The sequence below is a fragment of the Molothrus ater genome, chromosome 5 (genome assembly GCF_012460135.2).
Source record: "Molothrus ater isolate BHLD 08-10-18 breed brown headed cowbird chromosome 5, BPBGC_Mater_1.1, whole genome shotgun sequence".
NCBI classification, from domain to species: domain Eukaryota; kingdom Metazoa; phylum Chordata; class Aves; order Passeriformes; family Icteridae; genus Molothrus; species Molothrus ater.
In genome coordinates this window covers 61,875,002-61,894,493 of record NC_050482.2, presented here as the reverse complement: position 1 = coordinate 61,894,493, position 19,492 = coordinate 61,875,002, and the positions used below count along the sequence as shown (strand labels likewise).

General features: G+C 42.8%; 1 protein-coding gene across 1 annotated transcript in view; it reads right to left on the bottom strand.

The window, feature by feature from the left end:
* Nucleotides 1-19,492, bottom strand: part of TMTC1 (transmembrane O-mannosyltransferase targeting cadherins 1) — a 141,291-nt gene that overhangs the window by 51,351 nt on the left and 70,448 nt on the right. The window contains 1 exon segment of the mRNA XM_036400630.2: nt 11,735-11,856. Within this exon segment, the coding sequence (XP_036256523.1) occupies nt 11,735-11,856 (122 nt within the window).

The following is a 19,492-nucleotide window of genomic DNA, read 5'->3' as shown; positions in this document are numbered from 1 at the left end:
AGCAGACAGATCATTGACAGATCTTTGCACCTGCCCACACTTAGGCCAGACCTTTACAGGCTTTCCTGATCTGTACAGAGATGTTGGAGCAACTTCCAGGTGAGAATGCTACGAGGCAAGAAAAACTAGGAACAAAATTCCCCTGTCAGAGGTGACCTTGCAGGCAAGCATGCAATATGGTGAAAGTCAATGTGGAAATCAGAAAAAGGAAAGTGTTCCATATTTGAGGAGCTCTCTGTGTGCTTCTTGGCATGGCTTCTATGCCCTCCTGGAGAGCTGGAAACATTGCTATTGCTTAGGCTTCCCAAGGATGGAGAAGGACAAGAATTCTTCCTCTCACTGAGGAAAAACCTGCCTTTGTTGCACATACTGATCTGCACCACTGCACTGTCTCTGGCACAGCACAGGTGCCTTACAGAACACTGAGAGAACTATAGGGGCAAATCCAGAGACAACATCAGATCTGCTGATCAATCAGAACTCCTTCACTCCTGTTTTTGAGTTCTCCCATTCTTCAGAAGTGGTTACCTGATATTTATGTCAATTAGGCTTGCATTTTGCTGTAACACATTTCTTGTTGTACATGTGCTGGTTTTTCATTAACTCTTTTGCACATATATATTTATTGCACCTACATTAACTGCAACCAACATTTAGAGCTATAGAGATGTTGATGCCAAACAATCCAGCCTTTAGTTATTGAACCCTACTTTAAAACCTCTGAAAAGCTAATATCAGTAATAATCCCACCCTTTCCAACAAGAAATGCCTCAAAAGTCTGCAGATGGATTTCACTCTGTTATTTTGCCTTTCCTCAATTTTATCCCTCCCTTGGAATTAATTATCTGAAATAAATATTATTTAATTGCTTTAGCACAAGGCCATTTTTAAAGTGATTTCCCTATACCTTCACGTATTCAAGAACAGACTATTCCTACAGAAACAAAAATGCAAAAGTCAATATCTTGGTATTTATGTCAAATCCTGTCCAGCTGTTGGGAATTTCTGCCTTAGCAGCAGTACTCAGTCTGAGGCACAGTCAGCATCACATTACTCCTCCTCCAGATCCCGTGATATGCTCTAAACCAAACAGAGTGTCCACACCAGTGTATTAAAGCACCTGTCCAAAAACTGTAATTATATTACTATTGTTTCCTAGTTCCAAAGCCAGATGATCTGTCATACCTTGCTTCACTTGTTTCACACTAGACCCAACAGTCCCAGTACAGAAATTACCTTTACCACAGTGACCATGACATTTCAAACCAGTGAAGCACCAAACTTGTGAAGATGGAGCTGCTGCAGCAGCAGCCTGCCCTGACAGTCACTGCACCGGGAGAGCCCCCCCACCCCAGGTTCATCCCTCTTCCCTTGATCGCAACCTCACCAGGCTTCAGAGGAGCCCTTTGAAGCTGCTCTGACTTTTATCCAGCCAGCAGCAGCCCCAGCAGTTGTACCCTGGTGGAAAGAGCCCGTGCAGGTGAGGCTGCACTCAATTGATGAAGGTAACTTGCCAGGTAATGCCTCCTCTGTGGTTAATTCTGCTGTGACCCTGCCACTGCCTACAAACACAGAGAACATTTCAAACAGATTTGCTTTTCTTCTCAGAGTGATGGGGACTTGACTCTGTATCAAATCTTACCACTGGCCTGCCAGGAAATCAGGTTTTACTCACACACACAGGAAAAAAAAAAAAAAAAAGAAAACATCTCAAAAGGACTTTTCATCAAAGACTTGTTTGCTGCTTGAAAAACTTACCCTTAAGTACTACATTCCAGATATCTCTGTAGCTAACTGCATATGTATTGAGGCTGCAGGGTTTTGGGTTTGGGGGCTGTTTGATTTCTTAGTTAACTCTAGCATTTCCTAGGGAGGGAAACATTTCTCCTGAAGAGCTTTTCTCTCAGCCTTGCCACACAAGCACTTTTCTGAAATACTCTGTAGCAAAATCAAAACAATAGGAAACGAGCAAAATCCCCAAACCACTTTCCTAAATCCATTTTCCACTGGATTATTGTAAAACTGCTAGGCTTTATTTCTTTTTTTTTGGCTTTTGTAGGATAAGCAACAGCCTGCTACAGCAGTGACAAGTCCATCCACCTTGGTCCCTGGAGTCCTGAGAAACAGCCCACCAAGTTCACATGGTAGTAGACTTCATGTGGGCTCACAATGAGCGTGCATTACAGGAGAACCTGTAACTTCAGGAATTCCATGGTGCAGCAGAAAAGCTGGGCAAATGGACGAACAAGCCAATGATTTCATGATTCCTCACAGTTCCAGACTCCTGCAGTATGAAAGTGGCACTTTAGGCATGCCCTAAATCACAGCGAGGGCTGAGGGCCAGGCAGCCCAGCAGGGAAACCCTCTGTGCCACAGCCATGTGATTCTGGCAGACTGCACACAGGGAGCTGGGTAATGACACATTTTTGTCTATCATTTCTGTGCCTTGTTAATATTGTTCCACCTGTAAGGCAGCAAAGTGATGGGAGGCACAAGCAGATGGGAATGCAGTGGCATATAGACCTTATTTCCCATGGTGCTCTATATGCATTGCCCTATTAAAGCTAGAGCCAAAACAGCACATATTTAATGTTTGCAAACACATCTTGGGTAATTAGATTGCAAATTCAACCTTTCCTTTGGCCATTATGGCTCCTTTCCCAAGGCAAGGCTGTTCCTGAGCATGCTTGCACACAGCTCTGCTCTCTATGGATGAGGTTTCTCCCTTTTCAGTAAAAATCAGGAACAGTTTCACTGCATTTGGCTCTCGTGGTGATGGCATTTCATCAAAGCCACATGTGCCACAGCCCTGGATTATCAGGATGCTCTGCTATAGCAGTCTGCCTGCAGCAGAAACCACTTGACCTCCTTCAGGAATTGTTTGGAGACCAGCTGCTGCTGTGGAAAACTCCTGAAGAGCAAGGCATGTTCTAGTCATGCTTTCTGCTGCATTTTCCAAGTCGTGGCTCTGCACAGTGCACAGCCAGAGCAGGCTGAGAACTGAAGTTCTGAGAGAACCAGCCTGGACACCAGCAGCTGCAGTTCCACCCTCTTCTAACTCACCCAGCTAGGACTGTAAAAAGGAGTTTAAAAAAGGTGGGGGAAACTATGTAGAAAAGATGCTTCCCTCACACTTTTTAATGTGAGGTAATTTTGTGGATGTCAAATCTTGTGAACTAGCTGCTTGGGGTTTTTTAAAAAGTGATTTAATCTCAACTACACAAATGTAAATTTGGAGTAAATCCACTGATTTCATCAAAGCAGTTACTCCAGATTTCATAGCTCAGCCTAGATAAGAATCCAGATGCATCCATGCATACATATCAGTTTGGGAAAGAGTTGCCTACAAGCAGCCTGTGGAAGCATGGAAGAAACACTGCCATGTTCAGGGGCTGCTAACACAACAAAAGGGATTATATCAAAAGTATACTGAGACCAGAAAATGCACTTGGCTTCAACATTTCACCCAGGAGGCTCTTTCTGGGCTGCAAAACTCCTTCTTGATTTCCAGCACTTATTTAAGATGACTCCCTTACCCTCCATAAAAATCAACCCTCGCTTCCAAGCTGCTCTGAGGCAAGTTTAACCCTTGTGCTCTTGACTAAATTGCACGATGCCCTTCAGAGAGCAGCAAGCACAGCCCTCCAGAAAGACCCTGTCTGCTGCCAGCTCCAAATGCTGAACGCAAACATTCCCATTCTCTCACTTCTAGAGCTCCCCACAAATTTCTAAGCCTCAGAACCACACATATATTACCTGGCACAACACACTTTACATGCTCCTAGTCCCAGCTACTCCAGCTCTGAGCAGAGGAAAGGAACTGAGAGGAAGAGGCAAATGCAGCTGAAATGCAGCTTGGAGGCAGGGCTGCTGCTGCAGGGGAAAAGACAGTTCATCCCTGCAAAACTCATCGGCTCTGCTCACACTTCTCTAATGGAGAGTAATTGATTGCAAAAAGCACGCTTGGCATGCCCTGGGGGCTGCTCCTGCCTCACTGCAGCAGCCACATGTGGAACGGAGTGCTGGCAAAAATCAGCATAGCCACGGTGGCTCTTTCTGCCCCAAAAAGCACTGTCAGGCACACAGCTCCAGTGATGAGCTGTGCTGGCAGAGTAGCAAAGATGCTGCTTTATGAAAAATGTCAAGGTTTTCAAGGCTGGAGCTGTTTGGGCCAGAATGAATTCTGGCCTTTGAAAAAGAATGTTTCCATCTGGAAATAGAGTGTGCTTGTACGTGCATGCTAGGTCGCACTTGAGTCATTATATCATAGAAACATTAAGGTTGGAAAAGATCTTCAAGATCAAAAAAAAAAACCTAAAAAAAACCCCCAAACATTTTCTGGATCACCCAAAAGATCCAGAAACTCAGAAGCTCTGGCACTTCCTGCAAACTGGATCACCTGGATTCAAAGCACTGTGCCAGGTCAGTCTCAGACCTGGGGATGCAGGTGGGTGCACATGTAGGGTTTTGAGTCCCCAAAATTCCCCAGCCATCAAAGCCCATGTGCTGATCTGGAATAACCACACTCCATTGGCCCAGGTTTTCCAAAAATTCAGAGAAGTTTACCTTGCATGCCAACTTTGCTGCTAGATTGAGACTTGGCTTCACAGCTGGTACAAGGACAGCCTAAACCCAGCAAGTTACAGGCTAGAAAATGTAACAAAAGTGCAAGCATGGCCCAGGTCAGGTCTAGACAAAACTGCCACCACTGAGTGCTCCAGCAGGGTTTAGATCAGCACTATTTATCCCAAAAAGGTGCTGGGGATGTGGCAGATAAACCTTGATGTCCCAACTCTCAGATGGGTGTCCCCTTCCAAAGGGGCATTCTGGGCTGCTCTCCCCAGCCATCCTTTTTGGTGTCCATCTCCTTTTGACTGTTAACTTCATCTTGGGTTGGAGAAGTCCTTCGTTTCTAATATTTTTGTCTAAAGTTTCACTACAGTCAGCACATCTTGGGTTAACTACAACAAGGTATTTTTCACAGGATGATGTGAGTATCAAAGTACCGAAACTTGCTCAACCAGATGGTACTAGAAGGGAAAAATCTCTTTAACAGTCATGTTTTGGACTAAATGTCCAAAGACAAGGAGGATGTGGGGTGTGTCTCTGTGCCACAGAGTAAGCCAGCAGCATTCACTGGCACTGAGTTTTGGGAACAATGGGAAAAGCATTGCTCAAACTGCCTCTCTCTCAGTAAAGCTGCCATGGAATTGATATACATTTTCTTGGTCACTAGAAGTTTTGAAAGACTTCAGGAAGACCATCAAGATATAACAGTTAACATACCAAAAAAATCCCGCTGCAAAAAAAAAAATCTCTACAGCTTGGAAGTATCAGCGTGACAACCAAGCACCAGCAACATACTTAACTTATAGTGATCCTGCTGAATAAAATACCAAATTTTCACTGGAATTAAGCAGGCTTTTCCTGGAATAAAGTCTGCAGGTCATAATACAAAGGCATAGCAAACTATAAACACTGGAAGAATATATCTAACTTGGATAGGTACCTTATGAGTTAGTGCTAAGACTTTGTCACTGGCTCTAAATTAAAATCTATGTAGGCCTGTACTAAAGGTACTTAGACATGATCAGCCAAGTAATCAAAATGATTTACCTATACCAGCAATGTGATCCTCTAGGCAGAACGTGATGTAATTAGAGAAAATGCAGGAACTTTTCCTTATTAGAGAGAAAATATGGACTAGAAATTAATGATTTCACTAACCCTTGAATAGCTATTCAACATTTGGATGCATTTCCCCTTCCTTCCAAAAAGTCACGTGATAAACAACCCCCTCCATTAGAGTGTTTGAGCCCAAGATTTCACATCCAACAGATTTCTACCTGAAATATTTACAGGTAATACAGAAACCTTTCAGGTTTCTCATTCTATATTAATTATGGAAAGAAAATATTTTATAAATGAAAAATCCAATATAATTCCATGAGGATTCCACAGAAATTTCCCTACATCTTATATATTTCAGTGGAGATGGGTCTGTATGCTAGTTTTAATTTAAATATTGTCATAACTTCTGGAATTCCATAATAGGAAATAATTTCCCATACGGTTCCATCACAAGTCTCCAAAAACTCCAAAAATATAAGAATATTATCTATTAAATTTCACAAGGCATCATCTTAAGGCCAAAGTATTACCTTGTAAATCAGAATTCCTCTTTTAATCAGCATGGCCAAGTAGACTACTTCCACAAGATGACATTTTTAAAACCAATATCTTTACCGATCTCTATTATTTTCAAGAGCAGAATAAATGCATTTGAAGGTTTTCCTTTAGGTTAATCTATCACAACAAAACCAGAAATCTTTCTACTATAGCCATTAGTGCCCATAACTCCACAAAAATATAGCTTTTTCCTGTACAAGCCCAAAACACAACACATTTCTCAAAAGCACGTTTTAAATTTAGTTAAAATAACTCAATACAGCAGCCTAGACCAAACATGCCATGAGCTTATCTTTTTCAGCTTTGCAGAATCATTTCAGTTTTTATTCCTACATCTTTACTGCCTTTTGCCAAAATATATGGCACTGGCATCTCAGCATTTCTTGCCTGCCTGCTTTGATTTCTCCTTGAAGTGTTTAATAGGGATGGGGCAAACCTCCAAAGGCAGGAGCTGGACTTTGGACATGCATCTGCAAGGGAGCTGCTCACGGCATTGAGCCTTTAGAAAGGAGTTATTTCTCATTTATTAATGAGAACTCTCTCTGCCCCCTTTTGAAGGGCAGAGTGGAGTTATCATCCCTGTTTCACAGATGGGGAAGCAGCACTGGGTCACTTGCCCCAGCTGAAGTCCCAAGCACCTCGCCTCCAGCCACGAGCCATTTTTGCAGAGTGATGCTCAAATTGATACCCTGCAGGGGGACAGAGGCATCCCTCACTGGAAACTCAGCTGGGGCTGCACTCTGGCCTACTGTCATCACATAATGGCATCCCATTTCACTCCCAGTGCCCTCAGGTCTGCACCTGAATTACAGGGAATATAATCCACTTCACTTCTTTTGAACTTTGGCTGCCCCGTGACGCCCGCAAGAACGGCAGCAACAGAGCAGGCAGTGAAATCATGTCTGTTTCCAGTAAATGGAACAGGTGTAATTTGGATTCCATATACAAATCCCAAATGACTTGTGGACTTAACGTGAAAACTGGCAAAATGCTTAATTGTGTCACTGAATTGAGATCAGGGAGAAGATAAACTGGCTCCACCGAGCCAATGAGACTTTCACTGCTGACTTCGCTGGGTCAGTGTCTGACTCCAAATAAAAAGAGAAGCTTCTTCTGTAAATCAGATGATCCCTTACAGGATCTGATCTAATACTGAAAGAATTTGGAAAGGCAAACAGAAATTCAGCTCCTGGTGAACTTCAAATGACAATAAAGAAAGGAGTGGCACAGGAAACTGAAACCCCATTGCACAACTGGTCTTTAGGAAAATGAAACTAATGTGGAGTACATGACATGCTCCCAGGAGAGAAGCACCAGTAAGTCCCATCCCCAAATGGCTACCTTGTAAGCACTGGGCACTTCTGCTTAGAAATTATCAGGTTCATAAAAGTTACAGATGATTCCACCATGTACCAGGTTACCTTTTTTATTCCTCCCTCCAATTACATAAGTTACTAATGTTTGGGATTACACCAGCTGGAAAAAATGCATTTGCACAAAGGATTAAAAACATGCTCTATGCAGAGGCAAAAACTTATATGGTCTCTGCGTTGCTACAGCATGAGGAAAACTTTACCATGATGTGTTAATTTCTTGAAAAATACAAGAATGTTTTTTTTCCTGGATGATGGCTTTCTTGCAGATTTTTAAGATAGATGGTGAAGCAAATGCCATCCTGTATACAGCAGCGATCTCATCTCCCAGTATTGTCAATTAGGGTTGCAACATCAACTCTTGATATAGTGAGGAGCTGGCAAAAAAAACCTGACAGCAACCTGTAATTGCCTGTGCTGGGAAAGAGTAACTGTGCACCCTGCAACCCACTCACTGCAATATCCACCACGAACAAGCGGCCATCAAAATAGGGCAGGTATCACTGGATTGCCTATTGCTTTCAGCAAATTGGAAATAACCCATGGAGGGATGTTTTGGGTGATTTGTTGGTTCATATGAGGCTCTGAAAACAGCTCAAGTTGTCCAGCTATGACACAACAGCTCAGCCAGAAGCCACAGCTATTAGGGTAGCAGTGAAAGACGAGGCAAACACAGAAATTGCTCTGGTAGGAGAGGTCTGATCCCATGAGGTGAGGGCAAGCCCAGCTCTGAGGGAATGTCAGTAGAGCAGGCAGCTCCCAGATAGGCCAAGAGTTTGCATTGCTGCTCCCGTTTCTGCACACTAAAGGGCTACACAGGGGAAGAGCTGCTGCTCTCTGACTACAAATTGCTCAGGACTCAGAACAACTGCCTGCCCTCAGTCATTCTGCAGTTCCATACAATTATACTGTCTGTGGGGTTCTGAGCAGCATTTGCATTGACATTTTGAAGAAGGAAAAAAAATGTAATTTAAGTCTTTCACTGACTCAGCTTTTTAAGTGATGCCACTCTGTAAAACTGGTCTAGAGAGCTGTATCTTGTTCATCACTCCCTAGGTATTTCACACCTTTTGACCTCCTGAAAACAAGTTTTCCCATCTTCCACAAGAAAAAACAAACAAACAAACAAAAAAGCCAAATTAAAAGACAATAAATTGTTTTCCAATTGAGTTTTTCACCTAAAGTAATACTATTATTAAAAATTCCTAATTTAAATGAGTAATTCCTAATTTAAACGAGTACGCTTGTAACCTTCAAATGAAAAATAAATACAAGAAATATCTTCTCCAAGTATTTCTGTTTAGCTGAACACAATTAAAGAAAACATCCAACCATTCTGACATAGTTTGTGTGCTTCTCCCCTGAGGCAGGGCTGCAGACAGAAGAGGAATTGTTCCAAATACCCATCAATCCCCAGAAGGCAAGGCCCAGCCATATAATTAGACATTGAGCAAAAGGCTTATTTCTTTCTTCTTTCTATTTATAATATCTTTTACATAAATCCTTGGGTCCTTACTTAACTTTTATTGAAAAGAAAATGCTTGACATTTTCCCCAGGTACCTACTGAGCACCACTGAATTAGGACTGCAGGCTGTGTCACACATACGCCACTGTCCCATCCGTAAAAATGCAAGTGCCACATCCATAAGTATCAATAAAAGGCTATTGCTTGAAACAGAGAGAGGAAAGTGCCTTCCAGCATAAGCCCAAAAACATAGATCACCAAATCCCCTGAATCTCTTTGAGGACTTTTATCTAAATAAAACTGCATGGCAACCTCTGAGTTGCTGAGTTTTAGAGACTGAAGGGCAAAGGATAGGAAAACCCCTTTTCAAGATGTAACTTGAGAAAACTGCTACAGGCTGTTCTAAATAAAGAACATGAGCACTTCCTTAGCCATCCTTACTAAATTGCCATCCTCCTGAGGGAAAAAGCAAAACAAAACAGAATCACATTGTTTTTGTGTTGCCATAGTCATGAATGTTAGCAGAAGTTCCCCTCATCATCCCTGCAATTTTGGACCTGGAGGATGCCAGAGATGCTCAGCTCTCTCCAGATCATTTGGCAAGGAAGTCCCCACCTTTGCCATGCACTGCCAGGGTCTGCCTTCCCTTTTCATGCCAGCTACCTGCCAGCCTGGGCTGAGAGCAAAAACCAAATGTTGCAAAGCAGGACAGGAGCGATCTGAGTCAAATATGAGATCCAGGGACTCTGACACAGACTTACTCCAGATTTAATTCTTCTACCTCAGTCTTTCTAATTGAAAAAAAAAAAAAAGAAAAAGTAGCAACTATCAATCACCTACTTTGTAGGTCATAGATTTGCAAAGCCCTCAGGGAGATGAAAAGCATTATACAAACTATATGCACACATGGTAACACTGATTAATTTTCTCTGTGCAAACATACCCTTTTTTCTTCTTCATTGCCCCTCCTCTCATTATATCAGCAGTCTCATCTGGAGGAGGACGAGGAACTGCTGACAGCTGAAGTATTTTCCGCAGTTGTTCTTTTGAGATTCAGAAATGCAACCACTCAACACAGCCCTGTGTTCAGCTGACTGTTTCCTTAATAGCTTTGCTCTTTCATGTGTTTCCTCATTTTCTGTTACATGAATTTAAAGCAATCTGATTTCCAAGTTAATTTGAAATGATGCAGGATCCATTAGCTGAGGGTATCATTTGCAAAATAACTCTGAGAGACAACTTTCACTCACTATACTTTCAGGTGTACCCTCAGCTAACAAAGGCAGGGCTAGTGATGTGAACAAAGTCAGCAGAATTCAACCTAAAAAGCATGTCTGTGTACAGAGGCACAGGGATACAGCCTAACTGTATAAGAGCCTTGTAACACGTGCAATAGCTCCTCCACAGCCTGAGGTTTACACCAATGAGCAGCTTTTTTGTGACAGTGCTTACACCAATGGCAATCAAAAAATGTACAGCTTTTCAAAAGACTGTCTGTAAGCATTTTTCTTAGGATGTTTGGATGCACAATTCCTGAGGAATAGAATTTAAGTGTTTTGTGGAATAAAACTTCTGTTTCAGTTGTCACAAAGTAACCCAGGGTGAAACTGAGGACTTCTGTTTTGTCATCAGCTCTGCAGTGGCAGTTCCCATGTGATATAAAAGAGCCTGGCCCCCTGCACCAAGGGTAGAATTGGGATTTCTAACTTGCAGCATCCAAGACACAGCATTTACTTATGGAACAAACTACACTGGCACAAGTTTTCCAGAGCTGCTGAGGAATCTCCCTCTTTGGACTCAAAGCTGTTTGCACCTGGTCCCAGACAACTGGCTCTGCTTGCCCAGGGGACTGGGACCAGATGACCTCCCAAGGTCCTTTCCAGCCTCAGCCAGCCTGTGTTTCTGTCAAATGGGCAATGGTCTGGTGCATCTTGGATGAATGGCCTCTGAGTGCCACTGCAGCCTCCGGTGTGGACACTGTGGAGATGTCACAAGTGACACCTCAAAGCTGTCCCTGCATAAACACAATTGGAAGAACCCAGACAGCTGAAGTGAGAATGGTTAGAGGCTGGAAGCTGAGGGGAAATTCAGAGCACTGGCTGAGGGATGGAGAAGTGGCTGGATTTTCCTCCTCCTGTTCACCAAGTGCAAATCTCCACTCTCAGATGTGCACGCAATCAGTAGCTTACAGGCAGGAGCCCATGTACATATCCCACAATGAATCCAGGAGCCTTTTGAGACAGCAGAAGTCTCCCTTGTGTTTACTGACCACCTAATGGAGTGGGAAAGCTGAACAAGAGCCCAATAAAAGCATGACAGGCTAACTTTCCAGCTGCTGTCTTTAAGATAAAATCATTACGGAATTTAATTTGAGAAGGCTACCAAGATAAAGCGTCTTGGAGGACAACCCTCAAGAAACAACACCTCATCTCTGTATTAAGCTGTGTCAAGCACACACACTAAAAAAACCCTGTGTTTAAAAAGAAAAGCAAGGATTTTGAGTAGCTTTGCTCCTGCCAAGCAATCTGCTCTCAGCTGACTATAACATCTCTCATGCTTTAACACCAAAACTCCCAGGCAGAGAACAAACACACTGTCTTGCAAGATAATGTTTGAAGTACTTAAAAGGGAAGAAGCAATCATGCCTGCTTTCAGAAAATGAGATGGTGGTCTCATTAGCAAAAAAAATTCAATTGCAATAGTTACCTCGGCATGTAAAGGACTCGCTCTGCCACCACAAATCCCACCCTGAAGAAGAGGTTGCTGGCTGGGATGAATGGGAAAACCAGGAACAACAAGCCAACCAAAACTTCTTTGTGTTCCAGTTTCTGCAATAATACAAAATTAAACAATATCAACTAAAAAAATCCAACTTGATTCACCTCTAACTTTTTTGAGGGTCATTAAAAAAGCAACTTTGATTAACATTTGGCATGTTTTTGCATTTAAGAGAAATTTTTACAAGACACTAGTCTTGGATATTTGGGCACTCCTGGTGCATCTAATATGCCCAGAAAATGCACAAATACTACCCACTGTGTCTATTATTACCCTTGGTATCTTTCCCAAGGTCAGCTCTACTATATGCATGGCACAGCTATCACCTAAGATACAACTCCTATTGGTAATATGTAAGTACAGAGTAGTGTGAATGTATACATTAGCATGTCTCCAACAGTGTGACTCTGTGTAAATACACAAATGCATATCCCATACACACAGACTGCTGTGTTCAATCCTAAATGTTTATACCAGAGAAAAAGCTGTTCAATCAGTCACATCTTGTGTAAAGAAAACTAGCCTTAAGTGACACATTAATGCAGTCATTTTATCTCTTTCAAGGAAAATATCTACACTTGAAATGATACTTTTGCACACAAGGTCTCCACAGTCATACAGAGTCAGAAATTTGAGACATGCTGTATGCTAAAATTAATGTTTTTCACTTGAGCTCAGTTAATGCCCTCCACTTGTACTCACTTTAATGTTAGCTGACTCTTTGAGGAGGAATGGAATTACCACATGCAATTCAAACCAAGTGTGATCCATGGGGCCAGCCCAGGGATGCAGTGGCCACTGGTCCTGCCATGGAGAGACCCAAGCCTCCTTGGCAAGCTGAGTGTCAGGTTTAGCTCCACCCCAAGGGGGTAAATCAGCTCTTGCTTCTCAAAGAATGACACCAGGATAGAAGTGTAGCTTCAGGCCTGTTCAGTCACCCAGGCAGACATCTGTGCTCTCCTGGCTCAGATGCTGCTTCTCACTATCTGCAGACACCCAGAGAAGCTTTGTCATGCCCAGAAACAGATGCAATCAGAATCACTTAATGGTTGCAGCACTTTCTAATTGTTGTGGGTAATTTCTCAATTTTGGAGAGCAAATTGACTTCTCTTTACCAGAGGGAGCTACATTTAGAAATGTTGAACAAGATTTTAGAGTAGAGAAATGGAGTCCAGTCAATGATGAGGGGCCAAGCAGTACAAACTGTCTGCTTTTGCACACACTGCAGCAGCAGTTACCTCTGGTCTAGAGAGTGGCTAGAAATTCAGGAGTCCTACCTTTAAAATGTATTCATCCTATTCTATGGCAAAGACAACAGGTCTTTTCTGTGGGTACCAAAAGCAAGGGTACAAGTCAGGAGGCTCTGATGTAGCTTTGGAGGAGCTGAACCACAGGATCACAAAAAAGTGCACGGATTTCCCCTGGCTCAAAGAGGAATCATGAGGCAGAGAGAGGAGTAGAATTCACGTCTCCAGACTTCTTTATCAATATGTGTTTTAAATAGCACCACAGTTATCTATAGTACTCCTATTATTGACTTTTTCAGTATCCTGGATTCACAGTTACTAGTGCCTACATGCAGTCACAACAGCATCCAAGGAACGTTATTCTCAGAGCTGAAGGAGACATCAATCCATAAAGATGATGAGCAGAGGTGCCTGGTAATTACAGCAGAAAATTGAGTTGGGAAAAAAAAAAAAAAAGGATTAAAAATTTCTTCTCATCTCTGAATCAAAATTACCAGTTCTAGCTCAACTTCAACTTCCCTCCCCACCTAGATCTGGAAATATACTCCATTTTTCTCCTGACATGTGGTTCCCCCTACCCACTTTGTCTGACCTGATCATGGTGCCCAACTTCTGCTACCACTCTACCCCAGGGGTTTGACACTGGAGGACCAGGAGGCACAGCAAGGTATGTAGGGCCAAATACAACGTTCTCAGCCCCCAACATACAAATAGCTGGTTTGTTTGCTTTCAAATAAACCAGCTATCAAATATTTCTCCAGTTGTTGATCATTAAATCAATGATTGGGAAAACAATCTCTAGTTAAACATCTCTAGGAAGGGCATGGTATTATTCAAGGCTGCGGCACTGCAGATAAGCAAAGGAAACTGAATGCTAGAGAAAGACAATAAACTCGTACATCAAACAGCAAAGAGGAAAATGTGGGAATTAGCTCAGCTGAAGGATCAAATGGTTCTGCATGCCCTTTTTCTCCCCAGAACAAGTCACAGCTCCATGCTAATGCCATTGAGGGCTGCCAGCTCAGTCGCTTGGGCAGACTCAGGGACTGGAAGCCAGCACACACAGACCAGCCTCATGGAGCAGCAGATACCTCCATGGTGCTCCTTATTTCTGAAACAAAGAACACCTGGCAGTGCTCTTTTTAAAGCATTCCATTCAGGCAGAGGTTTTTGGGAAGAGCTGGTGCTCAAAGGCCAGGCCTCAGCTGGTTCTGTGCTAGACCACAATGTGTGGTTGTGCCTGTGAGCCACTGGTGGGGCTGCAGGAGCAGAGGGCAGCAGCACCTCCCACGCAACACAAGCCATGGGAAATCCCCTCCATGTGTTTTTCTAAATAAAACAAATCCAACCTATACACAACCTCTTACGTTTTCCTGGCAAAGAAATAAAAGAAATATTAGGACCATTTCTTCGGTTTAGCTACTTTGGTCATATGATCCCACTTGAGATAGCCGAGGTAAGAGTGTCAGAATCAGCATCTTCCAGGTGCCCAGAGCAGGAGTAAGAGCTTTTAAAGAGTAATAGGCAATTTTGTTTGTCTTCCTTTCTCCTTAAAATAAAATAGCTAGGGCTAGAAATTATAGATCACTGCATTCAGAGAGACAATTCCTTTCCTCTTAAAGACAGTGCTTTCTTTTGGAAATACAAAGCTTGTTCTTTCTGTCACTGTAGTCTCTGGTGGGGGGGGGGGGGGGGGAATCAACCAACATGTTTGAATTAACTTCAGAATGATTTCTCTTGTCAAAAACAAACCAACTTCAAATCAAAATAGCATTTGTTATAGTAAATAGCTTGGTGGGAGGGAGGAGTTTTGAAATCCACATCTAACTCATTACAATTAGGCCTTCATTATACTGTAACCAAAAAAACCCCCACCAATAAAACAACAAACCAAACCAAAACTGATTTTAAAAAGTTTCTAACTTTCTTTTCACAGACTTATCAAAGAACTAGAGAAAACTATTTCTCCCAAGGGCAATGCAAAAAAAGTGTCCCACTGTCTCAAACAGAATATCAAAGAATCACTCCAAGGTCAAACATCATCAATACAACAATAAATCTCAAAATTTGCTTCCTTAGCAATGTGGGGAAAAAGGAAGAAACTCTAGAATTTACAACTGAAGAGGTCTTTCCATTTTACATGTAAGACATATTCCTGAGCCATAAATAAGTATTTGCTGCCTACCACTAAAGCACAAGTCTCCTACAGGGCAGAGCCCTCTAAGCGTGAGTGCAGGAGGTGCACAGATCACTTCAGCATTACTGCCATAACTGTGGGCTTGCATAAGTGAATTCCTTACTCTTCCCCTGGAGGAGGCATGGTCTGAGGTGCCAGATCATGAAGTCTGCACTGTGCTGACAGGACTGATGTTCACACTGCCTGGCACCTCCAAGGGCTGAGGCACTGGAAAGCAGAGCTGTGAGGACAGCATTTCTCCTGGCTGGACTGAGCTGCACCTCAGGGAAGACAGCAGCTGGGCAAACAAATCCAAGCAAATTCCATTCTGTTCTACCTCAGAATGTTTCTGAAGGTGTTTATACATGCTTGCCTGTTTGATGGAAAGGCAATCAATTGGGTTTAATTCCTTCCTCTAACTGTTTTTTTTTGAGGATGAAAGAAGTGTCACCTCTCCACCACTAGATCCAACAGCTCCATGGAGTAAAGATCTCCTTCCTACCAAAGGCAGCAATCCCTGTGACAGTGAGCTCTGGATGGCCCAGTGCAGACAGTGAGATGTTCTGCTTGGAACACCTGACTGCATGTGCAGAAAAGCTGCATCCAGGAAAGCTGGTAATGCACAGCTGTACAAAAGCAATGATTGCTATTACACATTTTCAAACCCTTCCAGGCCTAGGAGGTAAGTGCACTATCCATCAAAAGAGACACAGATCTCAGAGAAGCTGCATGACTCTCTGCAGACCACAGACAGAGGATGACACTTCTTCAGTGTATTCCTAACATCCATTTGTGTGAACCCTAAGTGCAGAATGCATACAACTCTGCTTCATCTATTCCTGCTGTGCCACTCTCCCATGAAGCCACAAGTGGCTCAGCAATGTGACTCCTCACCAGCCTGCATCAAACCACTGTGAGCATCTCACCTGGCAAGAGGTCAGCATCTGCAAACATCCACTCTTGCACTTTCCACATACACAGCATTAAACATAAAAGGGATGGTGTGGAAGCATGTCAAATTCACTCTCCATTCATGCATAAGGTGATAAAAAGAAAGCATTAAGCTAATCAGGAATTAACCCTAGGGATTGATTCCTTCAAAGGGAAAAAAAAAGAAATCTCTGTGGTTGTAAAGCTGACAGGAGCTGTGGGTGTTTCCAGGTCTCACCTGACTGGTGCACACACAGATGGGCCATGGCAGAGCTGTACCACGCTCCATGCACCACCAGCATGCTCTCCTTCAGGACACCAGCAGAAACATGGATGGGACACACACATCTTTGTCTGCTGTGACCAAACAGCAGGGCACTGTGGAGCTGTGGTTATTTCACTCTGCTGCCTGTGCCTCTGCTTCCAAGTGAATGATGCCAAAAGTCAGGTGTCAACAGATGGTCTGAAAAACTCAAGCACTTGGTAAGCAAAAGGTAACTTACCAGCTTCAAAACTGCCTCAGACACCTGTCCTAATCAGCTTGCTCCTAGAAAAAGAGCCACAAATTCTGTAATCACTACACTTTATTAGGAGTTTTATTTTCTCATCTCTTTTAAAAAAACAAAATTAAAAATCAGCATCTTCAGTAGCACCAGCTACTTGAATGCCAGGCTTAGTAACTCGCTCATTTCCAAAAATAACTAAATTTTTCTTGGTGATCATCTAGTTTTGATAGAAATAGCCATGGATTTCTAATGCTATTTTGATAATCACTGCTGACTGTGTATTAACTACCTGACACACTGACTCTGTTTTAAGTATTTGGCAACAACAGAATCTAATTTCCAGTTCACCAGCTGCAGCACCTCTTCAGGAACTGGTGCAAACATACACCAGAAACTGAAACATACCGTCAGAATCCGAAACCAAAACCCCAGAAAGGAGCACTGGCTTCCTCACCCAGGATTATCTGAAGAGAAATCCTTGGCACACATCTCAGACCACCCTAACAAGATCATTCCCTCTCTGTTTCCAGGAGGAAGTCCTGGTCTGTACCAGGTAAAACAGCACAGATTTCAGAAATGCTGAAAATGCCTAAAATGCCTAAAAACTTTACCTGCATGAGAATTGTGGGTGCTCAGCACTTCTTGAAATCTGACTTTCAATTATGGAATTAAAGCAGAAGGCAGTCCTTTCCCATTCCCATAACAGGGTACAGAAATATAACCCATAATATTTCATATGTTATATTAGCATCTCAGAGTAAAATTTTGATATCTATTTTCTTTTTCCCTGTAGAAGTCAGCTACCCATCCATTCAGCTGTGTGTTTATGGTCTTTCTCACCCAAGTTTCTGAAATTCCCTTAAGATATAAGCTCATTTTCCCAATCCTTAATTTCTGCAACCTCTAATTCCACTTGACAAGCCCATTTGAGCAGGATGAAGAAGCACACAAATCTTTGAAAGAGAAGTGGAACATTCCAAAAGGAAATAGGAAAATCAACAAATTGCTCCAGGAATTAGAACAAGCCTTTTCACCTTGTGGTTGCTTTTCATTCTTTGACTGCAGGCTGCTTGATTAGGTGGGGAAAGCAAAAAAAACCGAAACAGGTAAAATTCAATGCACAAATCTGCAGTACTTAAAAATCACGATCTTTGGAAAAGCAACTTGGTTCATGGTGAATTTGCTCTTGAGAAGGTAACATGGAACAAGAGGAGCCTAACAAAAAACAAAACCCACACAGCAGCTTGGCACCCCAACGTTTAACTGAGGCCAAGGAGCCACAATGAACACTCATTACGCCTCCCAGCTGTAAATTTCTTACTCCTCATTTCACCTACACTCTCCTGCTCACCCCTACTACTGTGCCATTTCAAAACCTTTCAGCTCTGAGTGGGCCTTGAAATACTAACTCAAATCAGAAGGAGAAAATGGCAGATTAAAAGGAGTAATTCAGCCTTAATATGCTGAAAATGGCAGACCTCCCTGCCCCCGTGGTAATTACCTACACCACCATGCTGCAGGCAGTGAGAGCCCATTTGGTGAGATGCTGAACATATTCACAGGGAGCCAAATCAGAACTGCTTCAAGCTGTGGTTATATTTACTCCGAGCACCACGCTCCAAACCTGCTCTTTCCGAACATCTACCGAGCAAAAGAAAATCCGACGCGCAAGGTGCTCTGACAGTTCTTGTGGCTGCTTTCTTAATCCAAACCAGCAGTCACATGCAGACCAAGGCAGCTTTTCCCTTTAGCTTGAGTCTGTCAGCTGGCACAGAGAGCTCCCTGGGAAGGCTCCCCTGCTCCTGCCAGCCCCACCAGGGACCCGCACGCCGCCGACGCGGCACTCGGCGGAGCAGAAAGGCAGCACTCAGTGAGCTCGGGGTGCCTGCAAGGGGCTCCCCCTTTCCTCCAGATTTCACTGAACACTCTTTCTGGCTTATTACTCTCTCCCTGCAGCAAATATTAACAACAGAAGCAGCACAGGAAAAAACTCACTGCAAAGGATTAAGAACATCAGTCCTGACCTTCTCTCTATGTGGAAGGAATTCAAGTGGCCCTCAGGAAAATGAAAGCAGGATTTATTTTAAATGGACCTTTTATGGAAATGACTGTGGTTTCCAGCTCGTCAGATAGACTCCATCAATAAATAGCCTTATTCACCTTGCTGTGCCTTTGAAGCAGGTATTGTTCTGGAAGTGTTGTGGCATATAAATTTTGCTAGGCATACTTTCTAACTATGCTGGTACTGCTGTAGAATATTAGAAAAGGCAATTGTTCCCCAGAAAGGGTCCATAAGCTGTGATTTATTAATGAAATGCCAAACCTGGGAAACGAGGCAAAGGTCTCATGAGTGCAGGGTAAAGTAAATAGCATGACAAAATACACATAATGAGTGCTAGCAAAAACAACAGAAACATGCACACAAAAAGAAGATGCAAATGCATTCCTCTCCTGGATGGTACTGAACGTTGTCAGCCAAGAAATTTAGTCTGAAAGTCACTGAAGAATATGCTCAGATGCTATCCACACATATAATCCACCAGATAAATGGCAATATGATGCCAATTACAGCACGAAATAAAGTCATCACAATATGGTATAAAATGCCTTGTCTTGGCTAAGACACACCATGAAGGGAAATTCAAAGAGGCAGCATCACCTTCAAAATTAGCTCTGAAATAAAAAACAACCAACTGTAGCATATGAGAGATCAGGATAATACATATGTCAGTCACATGCCATGAATATAACCTGAAAACCATCACAATTTCCTGTACCATATGTAGCCACATCACACAGAACAGCCAAGCACGTTCTCTATAAAAGT